General features: G+C 40.5%; 2 protein-coding genes across 2 annotated transcripts; both read left to right on the top strand.

Moving 5' to 3' along the window:
- Window positions 1-961: 961 nt before the first annotated feature.
- On the top strand, window positions 962-8,153 carry tm4sf1 (transmembrane 4 L six family member 1). The gene is made up of 4 exons (XM_086269655.1): window positions 962-1,333; window positions 4,279-4,347; window positions 4,884-5,026; window positions 6,968-8,153. The coding sequence occupies exons 1-4, from the start codon at window positions 1,154-1,156 to the stop codon at window positions 7,164-7,166; spliced, it is 591 nt and encodes a 196-aa protein (XP_086125781.1). The 5' UTR covers window positions 962-1,153; the 3' UTR covers window positions 7,167-8,153.
- An 876-nt stretch (window positions 8,154-9,029) lies between these two features.
- cp (ceruloplasmin) lies at window positions 9,030-23,131 on the top strand. Its single transcript, XM_086268437.1, has 24 exons — window positions 9,030-9,353; window positions 11,004-11,248; window positions 11,343-11,555; window positions 11,815-11,988; window positions 12,130-12,221; window positions 13,338-13,500; window positions 13,592-13,730; window positions 13,820-13,959; window positions 15,009-15,149; window positions 15,236-15,280; window positions 15,382-15,596; window positions 16,134-16,284; window positions 16,436-16,648; window positions 18,125-18,329; window positions 18,873-19,012; window positions 19,209-19,337; window positions 19,558-19,664; window positions 19,749-19,804; window positions 19,903-19,974; window positions 21,479-21,570; window positions 21,678-21,817; window positions 21,901-21,957; window positions 22,695-22,800; window positions 22,888-23,131. Exons 1-24 carry the CDS (start codon window positions 9,193-9,195, stop codon window positions 22,911-22,913), a joined length of 3,222 nt encoding a protein of 1,073 aa, XP_086124563.1. The 5' UTR covers window positions 9,030-9,192; the 3' UTR covers window positions 22,914-23,131.
- The last annotated feature ends 663 nt before the right edge of the window (window positions 23,132-23,794 follow it).

The raw sequence follows: 23,794 nt of genomic DNA, 5'->3' as shown, positions 1-23,794 counted from the left end.
TGCTCTCAAACATACACTCTGGTCTTACAAAATCTGCCTGAATCGACGCAGCTCCTTAGTCCAGGTTGTTAGCGGTCAGTACCAGCTTACCCTGCAGTTGATCTGGATGTGCTGAATTCCAGCTGGATTATAAAACAGCTCACAGTGTTGAGGGCATCTGAAACACACACATGTATCCATACAGAGGTCACATTATGCTTTATTGACCTATATACACCTGCTGACCTACGGCATCATTACCTGAAACAAACAGGTAAATTGTATCAAACGCTTTAAAGCCATGACTGCCTACTCTATAGCGTGGAAACCTTTAATACACATTTTGCATCCACCGATCACACAAACACTGCTGTTGTTGTCCAATGACAAAACGAGTTTACTTGTTCACAGATTTGAATATGTTTTCACCTCTTTTAGACTTTCAACTGGATTTTTTTCTCATTATGGGAAGACTGGAATTTCCACTCCCCTGATATACTAAAAATCTACACCACCGTGCAGTTTTAACCAATAAATAAAATAATTCGAGCAGCACCTTACATACCAACTAATACCAAAATAGATGTGGTAGGAAACTCAAAAAGTCCATTCTCAGCTAAGGCTGGTGCTTTGCAGTCCTGAAGGTTTTTAGAAAGCGATCTGGATTCCCATTAAAACTTCCCACTTCCCACTAAAACTAAATATTATAGACTATCCCAGATTATGGATCTGCTCTTATGATTAAGTCACTGTGAGGGAAAGTGGCTCCTTGCTGTGTAAGTATAAGAGTGCTCTAAAAGACCCTGCTATCTAAGAGGCTGTGGGAAACACACACACACGCACACACACATTTGTGGGTTTCTTCGTTATATTTGTGCCAGAGTTCTATTGGGTCACCCTCCAGCTTCCTGTGAGTGTGTACTTCCTCATACGTGTGTCATGGCAGAACCTTCTCAGCAAAGGAAGGAAAATCTAACACACTAGCCTAGCAGTTACACACAAGCACACACACACACAAACACCAGGGTCTTGTCACTTATTTTCGTTTCCTGCCTCCCCAGCTGCTCGGACCCTTCCCTCCCCTCTTTCACTCGGTCTCTGCCTTCCTCAGCCCATTCGAGCTCTCTCCTCTCCACCCTGTGGTTGTGAGCGTGGATTTTCTGGGGGGTGAGCGATGTGTTGTTCGGTGGGTTTTGCCAGGTCTCTGGGCCTGGCTCTGTTGCCTCTGGCCCTTTGCTGTATTGTGGCAAACCTGCTACTGCTGTTTCCCATGGGAGAAATCACCTACATTAAGCAGGACCGCCTGGCCAGCTACATCTGGTACTTTGGTGGCCTAGGAGGTGGGGGGCTGTTGGTGAGTACAAAAAAAAAAACCCTCTTTGATCATCTTCTGTCATTTTTAATTTGTAACATTATAGTTTAGGGTTTAAGTCTGATTGGATCATCAGATATCTGGAGGTTTAAATCTGTTTTTAACTTCCGGTCATGATGGTGACTGTGCTCAAAGATTCATTTATTTTATACTTTGTATTACATGGAGAATTGCCAATCAATAATAGAAAAATTAGCTGGTTATTTGTCTATATTTTTTGTATGTACGACATTTTGAGGTTTGAGGCTTTAGACAACACCCTGTCCAAATGCTCCAAAATAATTGATCGTAATAGCGTTTGTTTTTTCATTTTTTGCTGTTTGAACGGTTGGCAGCTGTAGTGGAGAAGAAGAAGAAACTAGAAGCTTGTGCGTCTGAAGGTTTATTTGTGTTCCATTTGATGAGCTGTTACTGAAAACGTGACATCACATGGTATAAAGTTCAATGTCCTTTTACTAAAAGTTCAGCTTGGATGCTATATAATAAGCATTTTTTTTCATACTCTGGAAAATTTTAAATATGTGGCAGCAATGTGATTTGGGACAGATGCCAGTGGTGTATCTATCTCCTTTAGATGAGGTGAAAGGGTGAAATTCAGTGATTCTCAGTGTAGTGAGATTTCCTTTTCATTTGTAGCCAGCCATTGTTTATCATGAGTCATTTTCACTGCCGTGTGTAAGAAGCATTCTCTCACCCCGTGACCATGTGACTCTGAAACACTACCCAGTTAGCAGATGAAATCCTTTAAAAGCGTGATTACAATTGCTGGATGCTTATGTCACCTTCCTGCCTCCCTCATTCAGCAGTAAGTGCAGCAGGTGCTGGCACATGTAGTCAATGGCAGTGCCACTGTGTGTAAGAAAGCCTCGCTTTTGTTGATAAGTTGATACTAGTCAGAACTCATTTATGCTTTCAACTTGCTTTTAACTTCTACTAAATTAGTTCAGTTGTAGTTGAGAGGATTTTGGTTGAGTTTTGATTTTACGTCAAAAGTTTGTTAAATTCTGGTCGTTTTCCCATCAGCACCTTTCAGACAGAGTGTTTGCAGTTGCTCAGTGAGAACAATGGAGTTTTGTGTGCATCCACAGTTAATCCATCTGCTCTGCATGCCGCTGATCTGATGGGTTTATGCTCGGACTGAGCAGAACGGAGCTGTTCTTTTAATTTGGTTTTGTGGAGGAACAGAGGAGAGACTGTAATCCCCCCCAGACAAGACCGAGTGTGTTAATCAGCAGAACACGTGCACATTTTGAGTAAAAAAAATATGCTCAGAGTGTCTGTGAAAGTGCTCAGGGTTTGTACAAGTTGTAGCATCAAGACTTTGTGAAGAACAACACGATAAAGACTGGATGTTGTGCATTCCACTATCGCCCTTGCCTATGTTTCTGGTTTTTCAGTTTGGTCTTAATTGAAATGTTCAAGCTTTCAAAAACAGGCACCACTTATGGCAGGTTTTGAACATTTTTTTTAAAGAAAAATTCTGAGTGTGATGAGTCTGTACGGCGGCATTGATAGCTGTTGGTATGAAGGCCTGCATAGGATAAAGGAAAGAAGCCTGAAAACCATACTGACTTACACGGTATATTCTCACTTTCCTGCTCTTTCTCTGTAATATGTCACGTCTTTAACTGCTAAAAGGTTCTCAGTGTAATTACTTTTAAACAAGCCTGATAAAATACTTATAAAGGGCAGTCTGACTAAAATCCATCTTGGGCCTCTTTGTCTGAGAAAGGAATGATTTTTAGTCTGAGTTTGTGTCAGTCTTTCCCTCTCTGGGCTTTATCTTTCTCTGTGGAAATGACCAAATGCTGAGAGTCAAAGAGCAAACTGAACCAATCAGGGCATAATCTATTTTTGGGTTACTCCCTTCCTCTCCCTTGCTCTTCTGGCTTCCTTTTTCCTTCTCTTCCTTTCTCACTGTGCACCTCCCGCCGCTGCTTGTCGTCAGCCTCCCCTGCTGCCTCTGTTATAGGATGGGGCTTTAAGAGGGATGTCCAGGATGTGGAACAACACTCTGATCCCTCTCTTTGTTTCTGTTCATACGTTAATGTGTTAAACCAAGGGAACCGCCTTTCCTCTTTTACGATGTAGTAGGAGAGCAAAAGATACCGACACAGGGAAGAGGAGGACAGAAAATAAGGGATGAAGAAGATAAAAAGTCAATTCCTGAAACAAACAAATGTTGGATTGCCTTTAGTTCTTGAGTTGTACACACAAGTACACTATGTGGCAGCTGCCGCAATTCACACTGCACTTTAAATGGCCTGTGCTCATGTTTGCCCATCTCAAATTACTGGTACCATTGGGACGCAGAAGGGTCTGTCATAAAGTTATGTTTAATGTGCACTATTAATTAACTCCAGCTATAGCAAACGGTTTCTCTCTGTTAGGGCAATGAAGAGAAAGCAGGCTTATTTCATGTGGAGGTTGGCCATTTTGTTTTGGACCAAAGTCAAACAATGTATGATATGTATCATTAAAATCACTTTGAATTTGGATCTCAGGGAGAATAGTCACATTTTTCACCACCTACATGAAGCCAAGAATAGCTCTAAGACTAAGTCCCATTAAAAAACTAACAGCTGAATGAACATTACAGCTTCACGCTGATTGTGTTGAATATATGTGATTCGTTGTTAGGTGACATTTGTACAGTATTTAGTGCGGCAACATGACATTTGAGGATAGAGTGTGCCACATGTTGGCTAGATTGCAAAGCTCTTTGAGAAAACGTTGTGGTATATGCTGTATGAATGAAACACAGGATTTGACTTGTAAGCGGTGATCAACAGTAGGTGGCAGTAGAGATGCTGGTATAGAGCACTGAATTACTCTGGCAGCTCCTAGTAACCAAATGCAAAGATTGCTGCTATTGGGTGTTATTAATGGTCAATAAAACAAATAACAAATACTTTCTGTACTTTTAGATGCTGGTTCCAGCGGTTGCCTTCACCACGCTGGGGAAATGTAGTTGCTGCTGGAATGAGAGTTTAATGGTAAGAGACGTGTTAAGCTGTAAATAATGCTTAAAAATCTACAAAGGAGACGCTGTGCTGCACAGAAAATTGGGTTCACAACATGCAGGCCGTTATTTCCAAACTGCCGGCTGCCATTTTCATTTTCTAAATCTAAATGTTTTCCTTTTTTTTCTCACTACTTGCTTGATTACAAGGGTAAAGTTTTTAAGCTGCCCAACACTGTGTCCTTATGAACTGAATGCTAATTCTAAGCCAGCTATGATAACTCAACAAGGCCCCCATTGTTAGGTAACACTCAACAAAGTAAGCTTGGCTCACACCCTTCAGGCCACGGGCACAGCTGCAGATACACGTGTGTGTGTGTGTGTGTGTGTGTGTGTGTGTGTGTGTGTGTGTGTGTGTGTGTGTGTGTGTGTGTGTGTGGCAGCTGCCTCTGTATCTCATTTATGAAATGCATAAGTGAAGCAGCTTTTCATTCAGGCAGAAATAAAGCTGCACAAAAACACGAAAGCACGTGTTTAAAAATCCCTTTGTGTGCTGCTGTTCCTCTGTAGATGTGTGGGTCAGTGTTGGCAGCTGTGGTCGGTCTGGTGGGGTCTGCCTACTGTTTCATCGTATCAGGGTATGCACTCCTGCAGGGCCCCCAATGCTTCACCTCGTATGGATGGTCGTACCCCTTTGCAGACCAAAAGGGCAGGTAAGGATACATCCTAGTGCTTTGTGTATGAAGATGTAGATGTCTGCATAGGTGCGTGTTTTGTGCGGCGTTGTGTAACAATCGTTTCGTTATCAGTTAATGTTGTCTATGAAATGTCATAAAGTAAGTATTCAGGTAAGATTTTGAAATGACTTGTGCAGTCTTTCGTGCTTTTCACTGTCGTATTCAGTTTATTATTTCAGCTCTCTTACGTCTTCTGAAAGATTATCAGTATTTTGAATACAAAGGTAATTTTTTAATATAAATACCTGTATAAAAACAAAACAAACAGAAAACCAACTGTATTTTTTACTGAGCTTTCTAGTACAGATGAAAAAGTTGTAACTCTAACTTATATTGCTGCAACACTGGGTAATAAAAGAACGATTATTAAAAGCACGCTTTTACACAGAAACTGTGAAAAGAGATTATATCACATGCATTATTATTTACGCATTATTACTGTGTATTATATCAGGTAATTAAAATACAGAAGATCAGTCACCTTCAGTTGTGGGTCTCTGCCTTCACGTTTTTCTCCATTAACTGAAAAGCATGCTGGGATGAGATCAGTTAACTTGACCGTTGAAGAATATCCCGTTTGGTTACCTTGAGAAAATTTGCACTGTGCATTTGTGCTGTTCGATTAGTTTTGAAGCATTTAGCTGAAGCTGAGCAGAGAGTATAGCCATTTACTGGTATAGTCTGGCATTTTTGCTCCATAACCAGCAGTTTGTACATGTCTGTAAACCCTATATTTCTATATATTAAGGTCTTGACTATAGACTTGGTTAGATGTTGCAAAGTTGATGTTTTTCTGGAGTATAAATAATGTTGTCAATAATTGTATCATACACTTTAGTTATTGTCTGTGGCCTTTCAGGCTGAAATGATTTGTGCATTCATTTATTCTAAAAAAGCACCAGATTGTTGATTTGACCACTCTTAAAGCTTTTGCTCTGTCTCTGATAGTTTATTATGATTCTTCAGTCTACAAGTGACCTCCCTCACTTGCACTGTCCTCCCTTAAGGCCTCATCTTTAAAATTAGAGTAGGAAAGCTTTTAATTTAACACTTTGAATCAACTCATCACATTTTGTCTGCTTCATTTATCAGTTCGCTTCAGTTTTATGTAGCACCAAATCACAACAATAGTCTCCTTAAAGTGCTTAACCCTTTCATCCATAATGGACAGCTATTCAGAGGCAGTTTTCTTGTATTTGTGTCAGTGTTGATGGTTTACTTGCACATAAAAAAACCCACATTGGACACTGATATGTCACTCCATACTATAGCCTGCTGCTCACTGGTCGTTTAAATTTCAGTCAGAACATGGTATATTGTGTTTAGGTGAAAACTAGAATTAAATTAAAGGATTTTAAGTGTTGCTTATAGTGCGGAAAATATGGCACCTAAGAAAAATTTGCAACAGTAGGAAGGAAAAAGTCAGGCAGAACCAGGCTCAGGGAAGGGCAGCCATCTGCCGTGACCAGGTCGGGGTGATTTCTGCATTTGAGTCTTTGCTGCCTTTCTGGAGAGAATGTAGCACAACAGCACTTGCTCTAATTTTCTGGATCAGTTATGCCAGGGGTGTCAAACTCAAATACACAGTGGGCCAAAATTCAAAACTGGAACAAAGTCGTGGGCTAACATTAATATTTATTGAAAAAAAAAATCTTTCTCCAGATATAAGAATGAATCTTTTCTTATGGACTCAAATAAGTTTTGCTGGAAAACTGAATATGGAACAAGCAAAGCTTAATACTAAACAATATATATATAGTAGCTGTATAATACCAGTAGGCCAGCTCTAATAGTAATTTGGTATGGCTTCGCGGGCCAAATGTAATTAAGCTGCGGGCCAGAGTTTGACACCTATGAGTTATGCCTTCACCAGTTTGTGACTTGCTCTTTGATAATCACACTTACTCTCTGTCCCAGGTATCTTCTGCAGCCAGAAACGTGGACACGGTGCCTTCAGCCGGTTAACATCATAGAGTGGAACATCACTCTGCTGTGTGTCTTACTGGGCCTGGCAGTGCTGGAGTTCATCATCTGTCTCCTACAGCTGGGAAATGGCCTAGTCAACGCTGTCTGCCGGCCCTGCTGCTACAAGCAGGAGTACAGTCTTAATGCTTAGATTCATCTGCACAGACATACCACAGATGCATATAGATACAACCATATCGTACATGTACATTACAGTAATGGACACAAGCACAAAAGGAAGTCTCCACACATAACTTCACTGCAACGTGTGTGCGTGTGTGTGTTTGATTACAGCACCACATCTCCAGTCAGCCAGGTTAGATTTGTAATCAGTTTATTTTCAAGTTCAGTCAAAGTCACCAGTGGTGCCGGGATATGTGTCTGCAACAATGTAGCTCTGTATGACTTTTTTTATTCCATAAGTAGGACATTGTAACTTACTTTAAAAGCAGGCATAGCAAGCCAACATGTACAGATAGTAAGAGAGGATGGGAGTATTAGGTTTACTGAAGTAAAGTCTGTCAAACGTGGTGCACAGGCTTGCTCAGTTTCTTCACTGTTGTTTTATGTTGTATGCTACACAGCTGTGTTAACATTTTTAAGGCCTGAAGAGAACTACGTTAATAACAGAGCAATCAGTATCAAATCAACTGCCTGATATTGTTTGATAATGTGAACATTACCTTCTTTTGGGTATTTCCTTTCCCTGGTTAATGGTGTTTTTGCAAGAAACAGTGCGTGTTGCCATGATTATAGTCTTTGAATGTGCCGTCTTGGCTAAAATGAAGCACAGTGATGTGCCCTTTATGTCTAATTTTATTTTTGTGGTCCCAGGACTTGCAGTGTGTTGGATCACACATGCAACACAAGCCGGTTTTCTTTTTGTGCATGTGTGTGTGTGTGTGCGTGTATGTTTTTACATCTATTTTAATTTTCAGTATACTTTGTTGTAAATTGTTGTCTTAATGTTTCTCAGATGCTAGTCCAGTGTTAACAAACATTATATATATATATATATATATATATATATATATATGTATACACACACACACACACACACATATATTTTAGTGGCATATTTTTATAATGTATGGTTTGTTTGTGCTGCCTTGAATAAAAACGAACAATTTCTGTTTTATATGTATGCATCCAGAGTTTTTTTATTATTTAAAAACAAAACAAAAAAATCAAACTGTTGCTTCTGTAGAGGGGAAATATCCCAGACGCAAATGCAATCATGTCCTTTGAGGTCAAAATGTGGATTTTTTTGTGTGCAGCTCCTGTGGTGTGTTGTAATCAATACTAGTGAGTACTGAGTACTAGAGTTTCCAGAGTTGACTGATACTGATATTTATCAGATTGAGTAATTGTTGCCTTTAACCCTGAGAGCCATGCAAATTGGTGCTCATTTTTTTAGCAGTGTCCCCTCCCTAAACTGTGTGCACAGCGACCGTTTTCTCCTTGTTCTGAGAACCTTTACACAAAGATAAATTAGGAATAGTATTAATTAATTATCATAAACTGACTTTTAGCAAAGTAAACGCACAAGTAATGAACCCAAACACAGAGACATCTTTATTGGCTCAGTGAAATGAATCTGGTTGTGACACAAGGTCGTTTTCAACATTTAACCCCTTGCATTTAAAATCAAACATTTACTCAAAAGTCCACTTTTACGTAATTGGCTAAATATAACGTCACTGGATTTTTTTGCTGAACAGAAAAAAAACCTCCGATTTGACACAGATAAGAATCTTTGGATTCTTAAACGAACGATGTTGATTTTTAAAAACTTTATTTTGAGCTGTAGTGAAAATCTACAAGGGAGTAAATGATGAAGGTTAAGACTAATCTCTTGGTGTTTGGATTTACGAGAACAAAACTGTTTGTGTTCTTATGCAAGTCTCGCCTGCTGATCGAACACCTGGCAGTCTGATGGTCAGTGACCCCTCGGTCCTGCTTGGCTGACCTCAGCCTGCGAGTCATCTGACGCAGTATAAAGACACAGAGCTTTAAACGTCGCTGAGACACACTGGTTGACAAACATCCAAGACTTTTAATTCTCTGCGCCGTGGGTCTTTATCTTCAAGTTCTGCGAGAGTATTAATAATAATTCAAATAAAACCAAGAGTCATCATTATCATTATCACCACTGTCAGCTTTTATTTTGGACAAAAATGCTGAGGCTGGATTTAAGGGCTGTTTTGCTGTTGTTTTGTGTGGTAACATGTGTTTCCGGGATGAGACGAGAGTACTTTCTAAAGATAGAAGAGGTGTCGTGGAACTATGCTCCAACTGGGATGAACATCATCCAAAACCGCTCAATCCAGGACGATGAGTAAGTGCGCACGATACATTTTCCATTTTATCACAGAGTCATAAATCAATATGAAATAAAGAATCAAAATGGGTACAATTAACCCCCCCCCCCCCCCCCCCCCCAACACGACATGTTAATATTTGCTTCAACAGCAATTGACAAACGGGAATGATCACATATGGTCAGCAGATACTAATATAAGAACACAGTTATAGCCTACTGAACGCATTGCACTGCATATGACAATATATAAGTTAATATGAAGACACTGTGATGAAAAAATGGCAACTATATATTTATAAATGTACTTCTTGGATAATTTGGTATCCTGGTGTTGCTCATGCTGAATCACTGTCATGGGTTATTGGTTCTTTACGTGTACCATCACAGTGTTGGTACACGTGCTTCATCTTGTAGTCACAGGACCAGACTTATCAGCATAAAATCAGTTTTTGGTGATAAAAAACTACTTATTATTTATTATAGAGGTGGAGCGTAAACTTTGCCCGGTGCTTTTGCAGCTGGCCTTTTGCACGTGTATTTGTAGGAGTTTTTCTTTATTTAATATTTAAACGAATCATGCAAAATTGATTCATTAAGTGTTATTCATTTGGAGCGAGAGGAAGGCTTGGAGCTGTTAGAGCAGTGTGAAAATTTTTAATCTGTCCCGTAACCCTTTCTTATTCCCAGAATCTCAGTTGTGCTCCTCTATGAAAACCTACTGGGCTTGTTACGAAATGATGAGAATCGAGCTGATCTGAACTTCACACGTATACAAAAGAGTTGTGTATACGTTGTTTTACTGTTAGCCAAGTTACTTTTTATAGTGAGCTGATAAGTTTGAAGTCTGACATTTTTACCCAATAAAACGTCTCTGCATGTCTTTCCTCGACAGTCACTCTGTATTTTTTTTCTGTCTTTCTTTACTTCTCTATGTCACCGCTGTTATATCACATATTGAAATGTCTGTCGGGGAATGTATGAGTGTGTTGGATTAAATGGTAAATGGCCTGCATTTGTATAGCGCTTTTCTAGTCCATAGGACCCCAAAGATTAATGTCTACATCTTGCAATAGCCTACATAGCAGGCTTTTCATATGCATCTCTACGCACAGCCTCACACAGCGCGCGTAACGGTGTTACTCAACACGTTGTCATCCCGACGCGTTGGTACGTTATGCTGTGGGAGTGAGAACGGTCTCGTTACTCGATGCGCACAGTCACGCAGTTGAGCACTTACTAACAGTATCATCATTCGCACTCAATTGTGTTTTATGTTCTTCTACACATCATATATCTTATTACAGATTTCGGTGTATTTGGGAAGTGTTCGCCAAAGTGCAGCCTTTCTCTTGGATAAATCGCGCTCCAGTCTCATATATTTTATTTTATTCATATATATCAAAGCATAAGCATATATCAAACATATAGATTCTTTTCCAGCTTCCCCTCTCTTATCTCATTTGCGGTGCTATTTCAGGAAGAAAGATCCTGCGCATTTTTGCCATTGGGACCTTAACCTTTTAGTAAATCTGACCCATGATGTCATTTGCGGAAAAAAGAGTGTTAGAGACACTCAGTCTCTCTAGAAGCTTTACGTGTTTTAACTTACATAAGGACACATACACAAAACCACTCTCATGCATCTCTGCCTGAACCCCTCAACAGAGAAGCCTCCGTCTTTTTAAAGAGCGGTCCGCAGCGTATCGGCTCAACCTACAAGAAGGCTGTTTATAAGCAGTACAGCGACGCCACCTACAGGACAGAGTTGACAAAAGCAGAATGGCTGGGTTACCTCGGACCTCTGTTGATGGCTGAGGAGGGCGATACACTGATTGTCCACCTGAAGAACACAGCGTCCAGACCTTACAGCGCCCACCCACATGGTCTGAACTATACTAAAGGCAACGAGGGTGAGAAATGCACAAACGGACGTACTACTAGAGTGGAGTGGAAAGGTTAACACATGCGTGTGACTGTGACTGTGTTTGTGGGTTCACTCCTCAGGAGCACTCTACCCAGATGGCACGGGTCCAGAGCTGAAGCGAGATGATTCGGTACCTCCTGGTCAAACAGTGACCTATGAGTGGACCCTCGCAGAATCCCACAGCCCAACATCACATGACAGCAACTGCATGACCAGATTCTACCATTCCCACGTCAGCCCGCCAAAAGACATCAACTCAGGGCTGATAGGGCCCCTCATCGTCTGTAAGAGAGGTACATTTACTCCACTAAATTTACTTAAGTACAACTTTAATATATTTTATTTATAGTCCAGTGTCTTTCAGAGCCAAACATTCTACCTTTTACTCTTGTTAACATTATGTAACTATGTTTACATTATAGATTCATAATAGAACACAATAGACAGTTTTTAAAAACGTGTTTATTTTTATATTTATATCTATTTTTCATCCCCCTTTTCTTTTGTATTGTAAAGCACTGCCTGTCTTTCTAAATGTCCTCTCCTCTGCAGGAACTCTGGACTTACATGGCGATAGTTCAGCAGACTACCAGTATGCTCTGCTGTTCATGGTGTCAGATGAGAACTTCAGCTGGTACCTGGATGAAAACATCAGGACATACATCACAAATCCTGCCAGAAACCTGAAGGAGGACGAAGACTTCATTGAGAGCAACAAGATGCATGGTGAGAGGAAGCATCAGAATCAGAAAGACTTTATTTATCCCAATTAACATATCATGCTAACAATTAGCATATCACCAGCATGCACGCTTACAAGCTTGCATTTGCATCCCTGCACCATTTTACCCTCGCTATGTATTACAGGTATTAATGGTTTGCTGTATGGTAATCTTCGTGGACTGAGCATGTGCCAAGGCAACAAGATCCAGTGGCATTTGTTTGCATTAGGCAATGAGGTAATCTATGTTATATTATCACATCTCTATTCTTAATATTACTGTTACAGAGAATATTTTCAAAATATTCAACTGAGCATTTAATCTAAACATTTAGTTCAATTTATAATGTTTACAAACATTTAGAAGAACAGGTTGGTTCTTTTAGGGGGTTCCAAAGTGGATCATTTGCCTCTATCTCACCCCGTTCCCTGCTCACACTGACCCTCCTCTTTCACTTTATACATGAATCTTCTCTGTTGTCTTCCTCTTTCTCTCCTGCCTTTCCTTCCTCTGCACATGTCCATAATATCTCCATCTCGTCTCTTGAACTTTGCCTCCAAACAGCTTAACCTGAGCTGTCCTTCTGATGAACTCATTTCTAATACGGTCCATTCTGGCCACTCCCCACAAAAATCTCAACGCCTCCAGCTTGGCCTCCTGTCTTTTCATTAGTGCCACAGTCTCCAAACCATCCATCACAGCAGGTTTCACTACTATCTTGGAAACCTTCCCTTTCACTCTTGCTGCTATCCTTCTGTCACAAATCACCCTGGCACTCATCTCCAAGCACACTCCACCCTGTCTACACTCGCTTCTTCACCTTTCTTGTGTGCTGTCTGTTGTTTTGGATGGTTGGCTCCAGGTATTTAATTAAACTTGTCCATCTTCCCTCCCTCTACTCCTTGCATGTTCACCTTTCCACCAGCCTCACTCTCATTAACACACATGTTTCTGCTGACATTCCTCTTCTCTCCACCTCTCCAGGCTCTCTTCCACCTACTTTCAACTCTCAGGAGACAGTCTTTCAAAGACAGAAGGGGCTGTGGGCATTATCCTAATTGTTGCTAACTAAACCATGAGACACCTGCAAATACAGTCAGTCTCACAGCTTGTGCTTTCAAAGGTTCAGCTTTTTTAAGGATTTAAGTTTGCCTTGCTGAGACTGTTGCAGAAGTTTTCTACTGATGGTCTTTAATCAGATAAGGTTCAAGTTTAATAAAAATGTGAGCATGTGTTACTTTCTGTGGTACAGATTGCTTTCATTATTATTATTGCTAGTTTCAGAATTGCAAAAAGGATTTCTAGTACATTCACCTCCTTGTGTAACATTATTGAAATATTATTTATCTACAGGTGGACATGCATTCAGTCCATTTCCATGGTCAGATCCTGACCACTATGAACCATCATACAGACACAATCAGTCTTTTTCCTGCTTTGAGCACCACAGCGGAAATGGTAGCTGACAACCCAGGACACTGGCTGCTGGCATGTAGTGTCAATGACCATCTGATGGGTGAGATTATGAATTACAATTCAGGGAAGGATACATTTCTGCACACCGATTAATAATGTATTCAACATTGTTTTTTTGTGCTTTTGTCCAGCTGGAATGCAGGCTTTGTTTGAGATAAAGAAGTGCTTCCCCAATGTCCACAAGCCCCGGCCTTATGGAGAGCAGCGACAGTACTTCATTGCCGCTGAAGAAGAAGTTTGGGACTATACTCCTACAGTGCCTACAGATGGGTTAGTTACTGTACAAACTGACAGGAATGTAGAGGACTGCTGGTCTGCAGAGATCTTTCTTAATTTGAACTTTGCTTTTGTGTGAGCAGTGCGGCAGAAACGTTTGTAACCCGAGGTCGAAACCGCATTGGAAGCCGCTATAAGAAGGTTCGCTATGTGGAGTACACTGACAACACCTTCATGACAAAGATGCTCCGCAGCCCAGAGGACCAGCACCTTGGAATTCTGGGTAATTCAAGCTTGCGTGGTTTTGGAAAGTTTGATGTTGCTAAAATCTGAAAACAACAACAACAAAAAAAAACAAACCCAAAACCCAGAAACGAAACCCACCCATACACACAGACACACACACACACACAGACACACCCACACACACACACACACACACACACAGACACACACACACACACACACCCACACGCACGCACGCACGCACGCACGCACACACACACACACACAACAGAGCTTCTCTGGAACAAGTAATGAAATCATTTTTTGATTTTAATAAAGTGAGACAATAATTAGAGCAGCCAAGTGCCAATGTTAAAAATAAAAACACAAAACAATCCAGTTGTTTCTTAATTAGTAATTACCGTGGCTCGGTGCTGTCATTGATCAGTAAGTTACGGCCTCGCTTTATTTAATCAGTTTGACAGTTCGCTCTAAGCAAAGATTACATCAAATTTCAGAGTTCATTCATACTGTAGCGTTCCCATATGTTCTCAAGAACCAGACGTTTTGATCTCAGTTTGTCCGTTTATTCGGTAACACAGGCAACTTCGGGGAGAGTGCTCTCGTACAACACCTCACTTCTGCCCCGCACAGTCACACAACAACATGGACCCCCCCTCCCCTTCCTGCACACATTAACTCCCTTTTTTCCTGCAGCACAACCAAACATGTATCTTAAAGAAATAACAACAGTGTCAACCTGTCACTGTAAAATAACATTTAACCATCGTTACAATACCTTTCGAGCTATTGCGTTTGCAGACAGAATGACACAAGCGCACAAACGCTAACAAAACCACAACTGCCTCAGTTAATTACAGGTTTTTTGAATGAATTGCTTGCCAGAAATAGAGTTATTGCAATTCAAAAGCACAGCAGAGTTGTGGAACATTTCCAAAAACTGCCTTAACTCATATTTGAACAAACTCATTTGGTTTAGTGTCTTAAACCATGTTGATAATCCCTCTAATTTTATGAGCTGTTATTATTAAAAACTATATTGCACCCTTACAGCATCTTATGCACGTTGCACGTTAATGTTTCCAGGTCCTGTGTTGAAGGCTGAAGAGAAAGACACTATCAGGGTGGTGTTCAAGAACAAAGCCAGTCGGCCTTACACAATACAACCTCATGGAGTACAGTACAGCGTGGAACAGGATGGCACACTGTATCACAATGAGTTGGAAGGTTAATGCATGTACATTCATAAGTAATGCTATCAGTGTTAATATCTGTTTCATCCATCTGAACTCCTCTTCTTTTCCTCTCTTCAGAGTCTTATACAGATAAGAAACTGCAGGAGCTGAAGAGGCTGCCAAGTAAGTGGAAGTCTGCAGTTGGAGTACCATTTAGCATTTTGTTGATGCTGTTATTATTGCTAATGAGAATTCGCCATTTCTCTGTGGAAATGCGTGAGTAGGGGTGGTGACTCCTCCCCCTGCTGCTCTGGTCAGACCTGGGATGGTGCACATCTATGAGTGGATGGTGCCTGTAGGTGCTGGACCCGTAGAAGGGGAGGCTGACTGTCTGACCTATCTGTACTACTCTGCTGTGGACCCTGTTAAAGACACCAGCTCTGGACTGGTGGGGCCACTTCTCATTTGTCGACCTAAATCGCTGAAGAAGGGAGTACAGGTGAGAGGAAAGACAGCAAGTCAACATATTGTGTGGTTCAGGTTACAGAGCAAGTTACATCCTCCTGAATTTGGTATTATAAAGGTAGATATATTTGGAATAAAATGATTCACACCAGGCTGTGCAGTGGACATATAAATGTTTTTTAAACTCAAATAGAATTATCAGTAAATTACACAGAAAATATTGATGACACAGGACTCGTTCTGCTGGCCTGAAACACGTGTCTTGTGTTAGACTGAAAAAATGTTGCAGTTTCTTATAACAAAAAGAATGAATCTTCCTGACATCCTGATATTCCTGACAGTGGCATCCAAAGAGGCGGATCGTCTTAAAATCAATAAAATGTGCTTTTGGCTTTAGTCATCGACTATCCACGGCTCCTGTCTCCAGCCTGGAAAATCTCTTCCTAACCTGAGTGTTCAGTCCCACTCTAACATCACAGAAAAGAAAAAAAAACAATGTTTTGTGGCCTTACTGGATTAATGAAGCAAAATCTGACACATCACCTCTTCACCTCTCTCTCTTTTCATGCAGAAAAACTATAATAAAGAGTTTCACCTCATGGCCACTGTATTTGATGAGAACCTGAGCTGGTATCTTGATGACAACATTAGGACTTTCACTACTGCTCCCAACACTGTCAACAAGGAGGACGAGGGCTTCATCGAGAGCAACAAAATGCATGGTGGGTACAGTGTGAAGTTTCATTTTAGTCACCATGTAATAGTTAAATTGGGGACAGCTATTATTATCAACTAATGTCCCTTTACTGGCTCAGCAATTCACCATAACGTACCTAATCTCTGTGTGTAATATTTCTGTGAATTTCTTTTTAGCCATCAATGGGTTCGTGTATAACAATCTCCCAGGGCTGACCATGTGTAAGGGCGATAAAGTATCATGGCACCTGTCAGGACTGGGGTCAGAGACAGACATCATCAGTCTCTACTTCCAGGGCAACCGTTTCATCTATGAGCAGAACAGACGGGACACCATCAGCGTATTCCCTCACATCTCACACACTGTCACTATGGAGCCGGACAGCATGGGTATGGAGCTTTGAACCCTTATTTATGTTGTTCTGTTTAGTTACACTTTAGGTGTGGCCCATGCATACAAAAAAGTAAAAGCCCAAAGTTCAAGTTCAAATGAAATATAGAGGAAGATGGGTTGAATTGATTTATTGGCAGCTACAGCAGCTGCCAATAGGAAACTTACATTAATCATTTGAAAATGATTGACACTACTCTCTCTTTTATTTTAAACAGAATGGCATCACAACAAAACAGATTAAACTTAATTAAAAATGTCCGACTATCTGCTGGTCTGACCTAGCAGACACATGGATTTACCTAGATGGGTGATGTCAAAGATGCACCCTGTGGGCCAGAACTGGTCTAATCAAAGGTCCACTGGATACTTTTTGAAATAAATAAATAAAATATAAATAAAACTGAATTGAATTGAAGTTGCCATGACAGCGGTGTTAAGAACCATTGAAGTGGACATGAAACACTAAATGTATTAAGGTCAATTTATCCCATGAGTGCCATGTCTGTGAAGCTGGGTTTAATAAATAAGTGCTTGAAGTTACAGTTTCTAGAGCATGTGTAGCGCCGTTTTGTCCGAGTAAAGAATGTGACATCACTGGGTTGGTCTAGTTGGCTGTTGCTATCAGTCTTACATTAATTTATTAGCTAACTACAGCAGCGACAGAACTGATAATTCAGTGGAAAACAAGACTAAAACTAAAAATCAGTCGAATGACCTTCATGCAATTTAACCCCCAGTTCTACTGAGGTTCTGTCTTTTCCCAAGCAAATGCAGTTTACAACATATCATATTACTATGTGTGCATCATGCCATGAATATAAGTAGGTTTCCTACCGAAGCATGATTAGGAATCTTAACATCCATCAGCATGAGTCACTCTGATACATAAGCCTGAATCATTGCTGAATTTACATTTACAGCCTTCTTACTCAAAGACATTACCCTGAGGAAATGTGCTTAAGTCAGGGAGCTATGCTGGTGCATTTCTTTGATTTGTGACAGATTAGCATACACATATCCATTGATGGCTGCACACAAACATGCACACATTGATTTGTGACAGTAGGTTGCAGTTCTTAGTAGACTGACTCAGGGCACAAAAGCTAAAAGGTACTGTTGAAATGTTACATATTTTTAAGGCATCACAGACTGTTCATCATTTGTTTTGTTGGATAGTTCAGTAAATGGGAATGATTTCAGTAAACATGAAATACAATTATCCTTACTATGACCTTGGCCATTAAATCTTCAAGAAGTGTTGAGTGAGAAGACTTGAGAGCTAATTCCAAAAAAAGGACAAATGTCATGATTTGGTGCATTGCAGACTGAGCTAGGAAGGTAAAAAAAAGTGTTAAGAAACAACAACATTTGGACAAAACAACAAAACCAGAGAATTTAGTCAAAAGAGCACATTTGTAAATCCAACAGTCACATTGTGTGTTACCGTATCTGCGTGTGTGTATGTGTTTTAGGTCAGTTTGAGGTGGTGTCTGCTACAGTGAACCATTACCGTAATGGGATGAGGGCCAACTACACGGTAGAGAAGTGCAGCATACTTCATCGTCAGAGTGAGATGATGTTACATTCAAAAACCTACTACATCGCTGCCATGGAAATAGACTGGGACTACGCTCCAAACCGCACCTGGGAGGAGGAGATGTTCCGCGGCATGGAGAGGTATCAGCTGTAGGGCACGAGCCTGAGAGCTGCCGTGGAAACAAATACAGTATACCAGCAGCACATATATGTAACTCTTGTGCGTCTACCTTTATACAGTATACATTATGTGTTTATTTTATGAAGCTTATGAAACATCACAGAAAACAATAACAAATTTAGTAAAGTTTAGGGAAAAAAGTGTCCCATTGTTACATGAGAATGCTCATTACTCTAAACATGCAGACTCTGAGTATCTTAATGCCTTTTATGGTAATAAACTGCTTTTGGACATTACAATAGGAACACAAAAATAACTGTGACCAACCAAACAGATGTCAGTATTATATTATAAAGTTTATTCTGTATATAGCAGAGCACTATACTATTTTTAGGATATGAAACTGTCGTAGATTGTGGTAGGAGCGCTGAGAAAGAATTAAATAGTAATGCTGGCAAATCGAGTTTTCTTTGGTTGCCTCTTATATAACAGTGAAAACTTGTTATAGTGGAACTGCAGCTGTTTTAGTAAATCAAAATGTGTTGGTGACTCTCTCGCTGCAGTCCTGCCCCCGTCTTTCTGGACAAGCAGGGTGGATTCATAGGCTCTCGTTACAAGAAGGTCGTCTACCGACAGTTCACCAGTGACAAGTTTACCAAACAGGTCGAAAGAACCGCTGACATGGAGCATCTCGGCATTATGGGTGAGTATATTGAAGAGACCACTGACACATACTGTACAAATTCATATTTTTCCATAAAGTTTTTGAAGCTCTGACGAGAATATATTGTTGGTGCAGTAAAAGCCACTGATTGTGCTACATATTGTAAATAACACATGATTAATCGTGTAACGTCTTAAGCTCCAGTTGGTACTTAAAACATTTGCCTTCTCTTTAGGTCCAATGATTCACGCTAATGTTGGAGACAAAGTTAAGGTGGTTTTCAAGAACATGGCAACCAGACCTTATTCCATTCATGCACACGGAGTCAAAACAGAAAACCCCAGCGTCCACCAAACCCAACCAGGTACAGAAATGCCTAGAAATAATAGAAGCGGATGGAACAAAGGGACACAATCAATAAACAATTTCAGTCACTGTGGAACTTTTTTATGACTTCAGCAGAATAAATGTGTTTTTTTGAGAACATAGAAAGGGCATACAGTATTCCCTCTCTAATGGATCATGCCATGTTCTTAATGTATAAATGGTGTCCAAAACATTGAAAACTACAATGTGTTTCTCAGGTGAAATTCACACCTACTACTGGTATGTCAACAAGAACACTGGACCAACAACAGAGCAAGAGGAGTGCTCTGTGTCAGCGTACTACTCTACTGTTGATGTTGCAAAGGTACGATGATGTAGGCAAGATCCAACACAGCACAGGCAACAACAAGTACTCACAGACTTACATGTTGTCCCCCTGCCCCTCCAGGACCTTTACAGCGGACTGATTGGTCCATTAGTCGTCTGCCGCCGTAGTTGGGGCAGGTGAGTATCTACATGTTCTGCTTGATGTACAGCACAGCACACATTCTGTTTATGCAGTACCACATAATAAAGTATGATAAAATATTTGCGTCTTCCAGGACTTTAGGACTGAAGAAGGAAGTGGAAGAGTTTGCACTGCTTTTCCTGGTTTTTGACGAGAATGAGAGTTGGTAAGTAGCAGATAGATTCCCTTTGAAACCTCTGCTTCCTCTATTCAGCAGGCAATACATGCTAAAATGACACAAATTTGAAGTAAAAGGATCCAACCCAATTTCTTAATTCCAATTCAAAATTACATAATCCTCCTTAAATTCACATGCTTGCAAACTCACGGAGGGTAAATCAGATGGAATGGGTGCAGCTGAGTTATGAGAGACAGGTGACATCAATCAGGAGAAGACACTTGAAAGTAAAACACAAAGCAAGGTAACTACAAAAGCAGAGTGGGACATGAACACCATAACTGAAACACGTGAAGACTGACACATGAATCAACAGAACAAAGGTTAATACAGCCATTTTTTTTTTTTTTTTGCCTTAGCTGGCTCGACAAAACCTAAAATTCCAGTAAGAGATAACAAGTATTATGATGGTGGTCATCAGCTTACCCTGTTAAGCAGTGATTTCCGCTTCAGGCTCTGTATGCACTCTGCGCATTTAAAGGGGCGTTTCACAAGCCACGTGACTTCTCAAAGGAGTCCACACAAAACGATTCCCAGGAGTGTCCCCTCCTGATAACTAGAGATGTTATCAGGTGATAAAATGCTGATAACATTACAATAAATTACAAATTTATGGAGATTGATTGTGCAGAAAAAACATCGCTCTTTAAAGAAAAAAAAAAACTTTACCCTGCACAGAGCTGTAAAATAAACATTTAAATTCAAGTTAACTATTTTATCACCGATTGAGCCTCTGTTTGTTTGTTAATAAGTAATCATAAGAAGTATATCAGTATGATAAGTAATTATTAGTTAATTATTATTAATTATTATTAGTTTCTTTTTTATGAAACAGAAAACTCTGACTTTAAACTCAACACAGCTCACTAAGCCATTAATCTCACTTTGTAGGACAGTCCTCAGGAGGACAGTGACTACTACTGCAAATTCATGAACCAAACCCCAAAAAACAAAAAGAATGAAACCCACTCCTAGAAAATCACAAGGTGATGGGGCGACCGTAGTTTATGTGGTTGGGAAGCTCATCTGTAACCGGAAGGTTGCCGGTTCAAACCCCCAGCTCTCTCTGTCCTGGTCGTTGTGTCCTTGAGCAAGACACTGTACCTTACCGCCTACTGGTGTTGGCCAGAGGGGCCGATGGCGCGATATGGCAGCCTCACATCTATCAGTCTGCCCCAGGGCAGCTGTGGCTACAACTGTGGTTTGCCTGCACCAGTGTGTGAATGTGAGAGTGAATGAATAGTGGCATTGTAAAGCGCTTTGGGTGCCCATATAAATGCAATCCATTATTAAAGAAAAAACAGAGCCTCAGTCACAAAAGAGGAAATAAAAACATCGATCCAACACTAAATACGCAAACAGAATTCTAAAACAGAAGCAGAGATCCACTCTGAGGACCAGGACAGCAGGATATGATGCTTAGCTGAATTTTCCTGCAGCGCCGCCTGAAACAGGAAGGGCTGTATATTTATGACTGCTGCTTAAACTACAGGTATCTGGATGAAAACATCAGAGCGCAGATCAGGAACCCTCGCCCAAATTTAAAGGATGATGAAGACTTTATAGAGAGCAACAAAATGCACGGTGAGACAAGCAGACACGTACAAAAGGATTTTTGAACGTTTTTGTTTTTTCATCTACACATAAAAATATATATTTTTTCTTTACAATGTGTGCATGTTTGTGTGCAGCCATCAATGGATATGTGTATGCTAACCTGAATGGTCTGAACATGGAGGTGGGCGATAAGGTGTACTGGTACCTAATGGGAATGGGCAATGAAGTGGACATACACACAGCACACTGGCATGGCCATAGTGTGGAATATAAGGTATATAGAAATGATTCAAAAATACCCTCTCACACAATCACACAGTATATAAACGCAGTTCACAAATGCTCTTTTCTCTGCAGCTGGGTGGAGGTGCTCACCGTGCTGATGTGTATGAGCTGTTTCCAGCCACCTTTCAGGTGAGATTTCAAAGGAATGGCTTCTTTTAAGAGCTGAGTCTTTCCTCTTTGACGTTAAGGTCTGGTGTGTTTCACTTTAACACTAGCATGAAGGTGGATGACTTTAATTGCATGTGGTCAACCATCCAAAGGAAGAGAGAAGAGAGGTTATGAAGAGAGTGCAAGCAGGGAGGAGTGGGCGGAGATGAGTGAAAGTTAGAGAGACACGGCTGAAATGCACTAAATATACACATAAGGTAACAAGGAAATGGCACACAGGATGGAGACACAGCTGAACCTAATTAGACAAGGCAACGGGGAAGCAAAACCAGATATGTGAAACATGGAAACACAAGACCTACACAATAAAACAGGAAACTGGGGAACATGACACAGGAGTGAAGAATAGGCAGACGAGAGACATGTTGGACCGGGGAAACATGGATAAACCACGAGGAGGAGAAACAAGACACAACACACATAAGCACAAACACAGAATGGGGGCAAAGACATGAGGGGAGCCTAAATGTACAACGGTAAACATGGTGGTAATCCTGAGGTTATTCTAAGAATAATAAACCATCACACAACAAGTCATAAAAACACAAGAGACACAAAAAGCTGGGTCAAAAGCACCCAGAACCATGACAACCACCTTAAAACACAAATTCTAAGCAATTTATCCAACAGAATTAGGAAATTGAACTCTAATTGTTCTGCTATTGAGTCATGTGATTTTCTATCTACTTTCTTTTCAGACAGTAAAGATGCGTCCTCAGTATCCTGGTACCTGGCTGCTCCACTGTCACGTCACAGACCACATTAAAGCTGGCATGGAAGCCATGTACACTGTTACTGAAAAACGTAAGGAACCAGTCTGAGCAGAAAAATTCAGGCAAATAAAAACGAGGATGCTGTGTTGGTGATAACTTGTTTGTTTGTCTTTGACAGCAAAGAAGAGTGGAATCTTTGGCTGAAGGAAAAGTGAGAGACGAGTAAAAGGACGATGTCAGTGCCTCAGTTTACTAAATGCCTCCGTTAATGATGCATAGCAGAAACTTAACATGGAATCAAGCATTACCAACAGTTATTGTATAATAAAATGTCTTTTTTATAATCATTTTTGCTCAGTAACTTTTCTAAAGACTGCCAGACTGTAGTGAAAAAATAATTAAAAAATAAATTTAAAATCAAAGTTACTGTGTTTGGGTCTCAGTATCAGTACCAGGGGACACTGTGGCCTTACAGTTCACATTTATGGAGCCATCAGTCACAGTTGTCAAGATTGTCTGTGTGTGTGTGTGTGTGTGTGTGTAGTCTTTCCTTTTTAAGTATATGATTTGGTAATTGTGTTTGACAAAAAAAATATCTGATTTGATGAGATTATCAATTCGATTCGATTCAATTCAATTTTATTTATATAGCGCCAAATCACAACAAAAGTCGCCTCAAGGCGCTTCATAGATACAGAGAAAAACCCAACAATCATATGACCCCCTATGAGCAAGCACTTTGGCGACAGTGGGAAGGAAAAACTCCCTTTTAACAGGAAGAAACCTCCGGCAGAACCAGGCTCAGGGAGGGGCGGAGCCATCTGCTGTGACTGGTTGGGGTGAGAGAAGGAAGACAGGATAAAGACATGCTGTGGAAGAGAGACAGAGGTTAATAACAGATATGATTCAATGCAGAGAGGTCTATTAACACATAGTGAGTGAGAAAGGTGACTGGAAAGGAAAAACTCAATGCATCATGGGAATCCCCCGCAGCCTATGTCTATTGCAGCATAACTAAGGGAGGATTCAGGGTCACCTGGTCCAGCCCTAACTATATGCTTTAGCAAAAAGGAAAGTTTTAAGCC

This window comes from Aulonocara sp. 'chitande type north' Nkhata Bay, linkage group LG17 (genome assembly GCF_057382095.1).
Source record: "Aulonocara sp. 'chitande type north' Nkhata Bay isolate Kocher_YH1m ecotype deep benthic linkage group LG17, A_spYH_male_GT1.1, whole genome shotgun sequence".
Classification (NCBI taxonomy): domain Eukaryota; kingdom Metazoa; phylum Chordata; class Actinopteri; order Cichliformes; family Cichlidae; genus Aulonocara; species Aulonocara sp. 'chitande type north' Nkhata Bay.
This window is presented reverse-complemented; position numbering and strand designations above follow the sequence as displayed.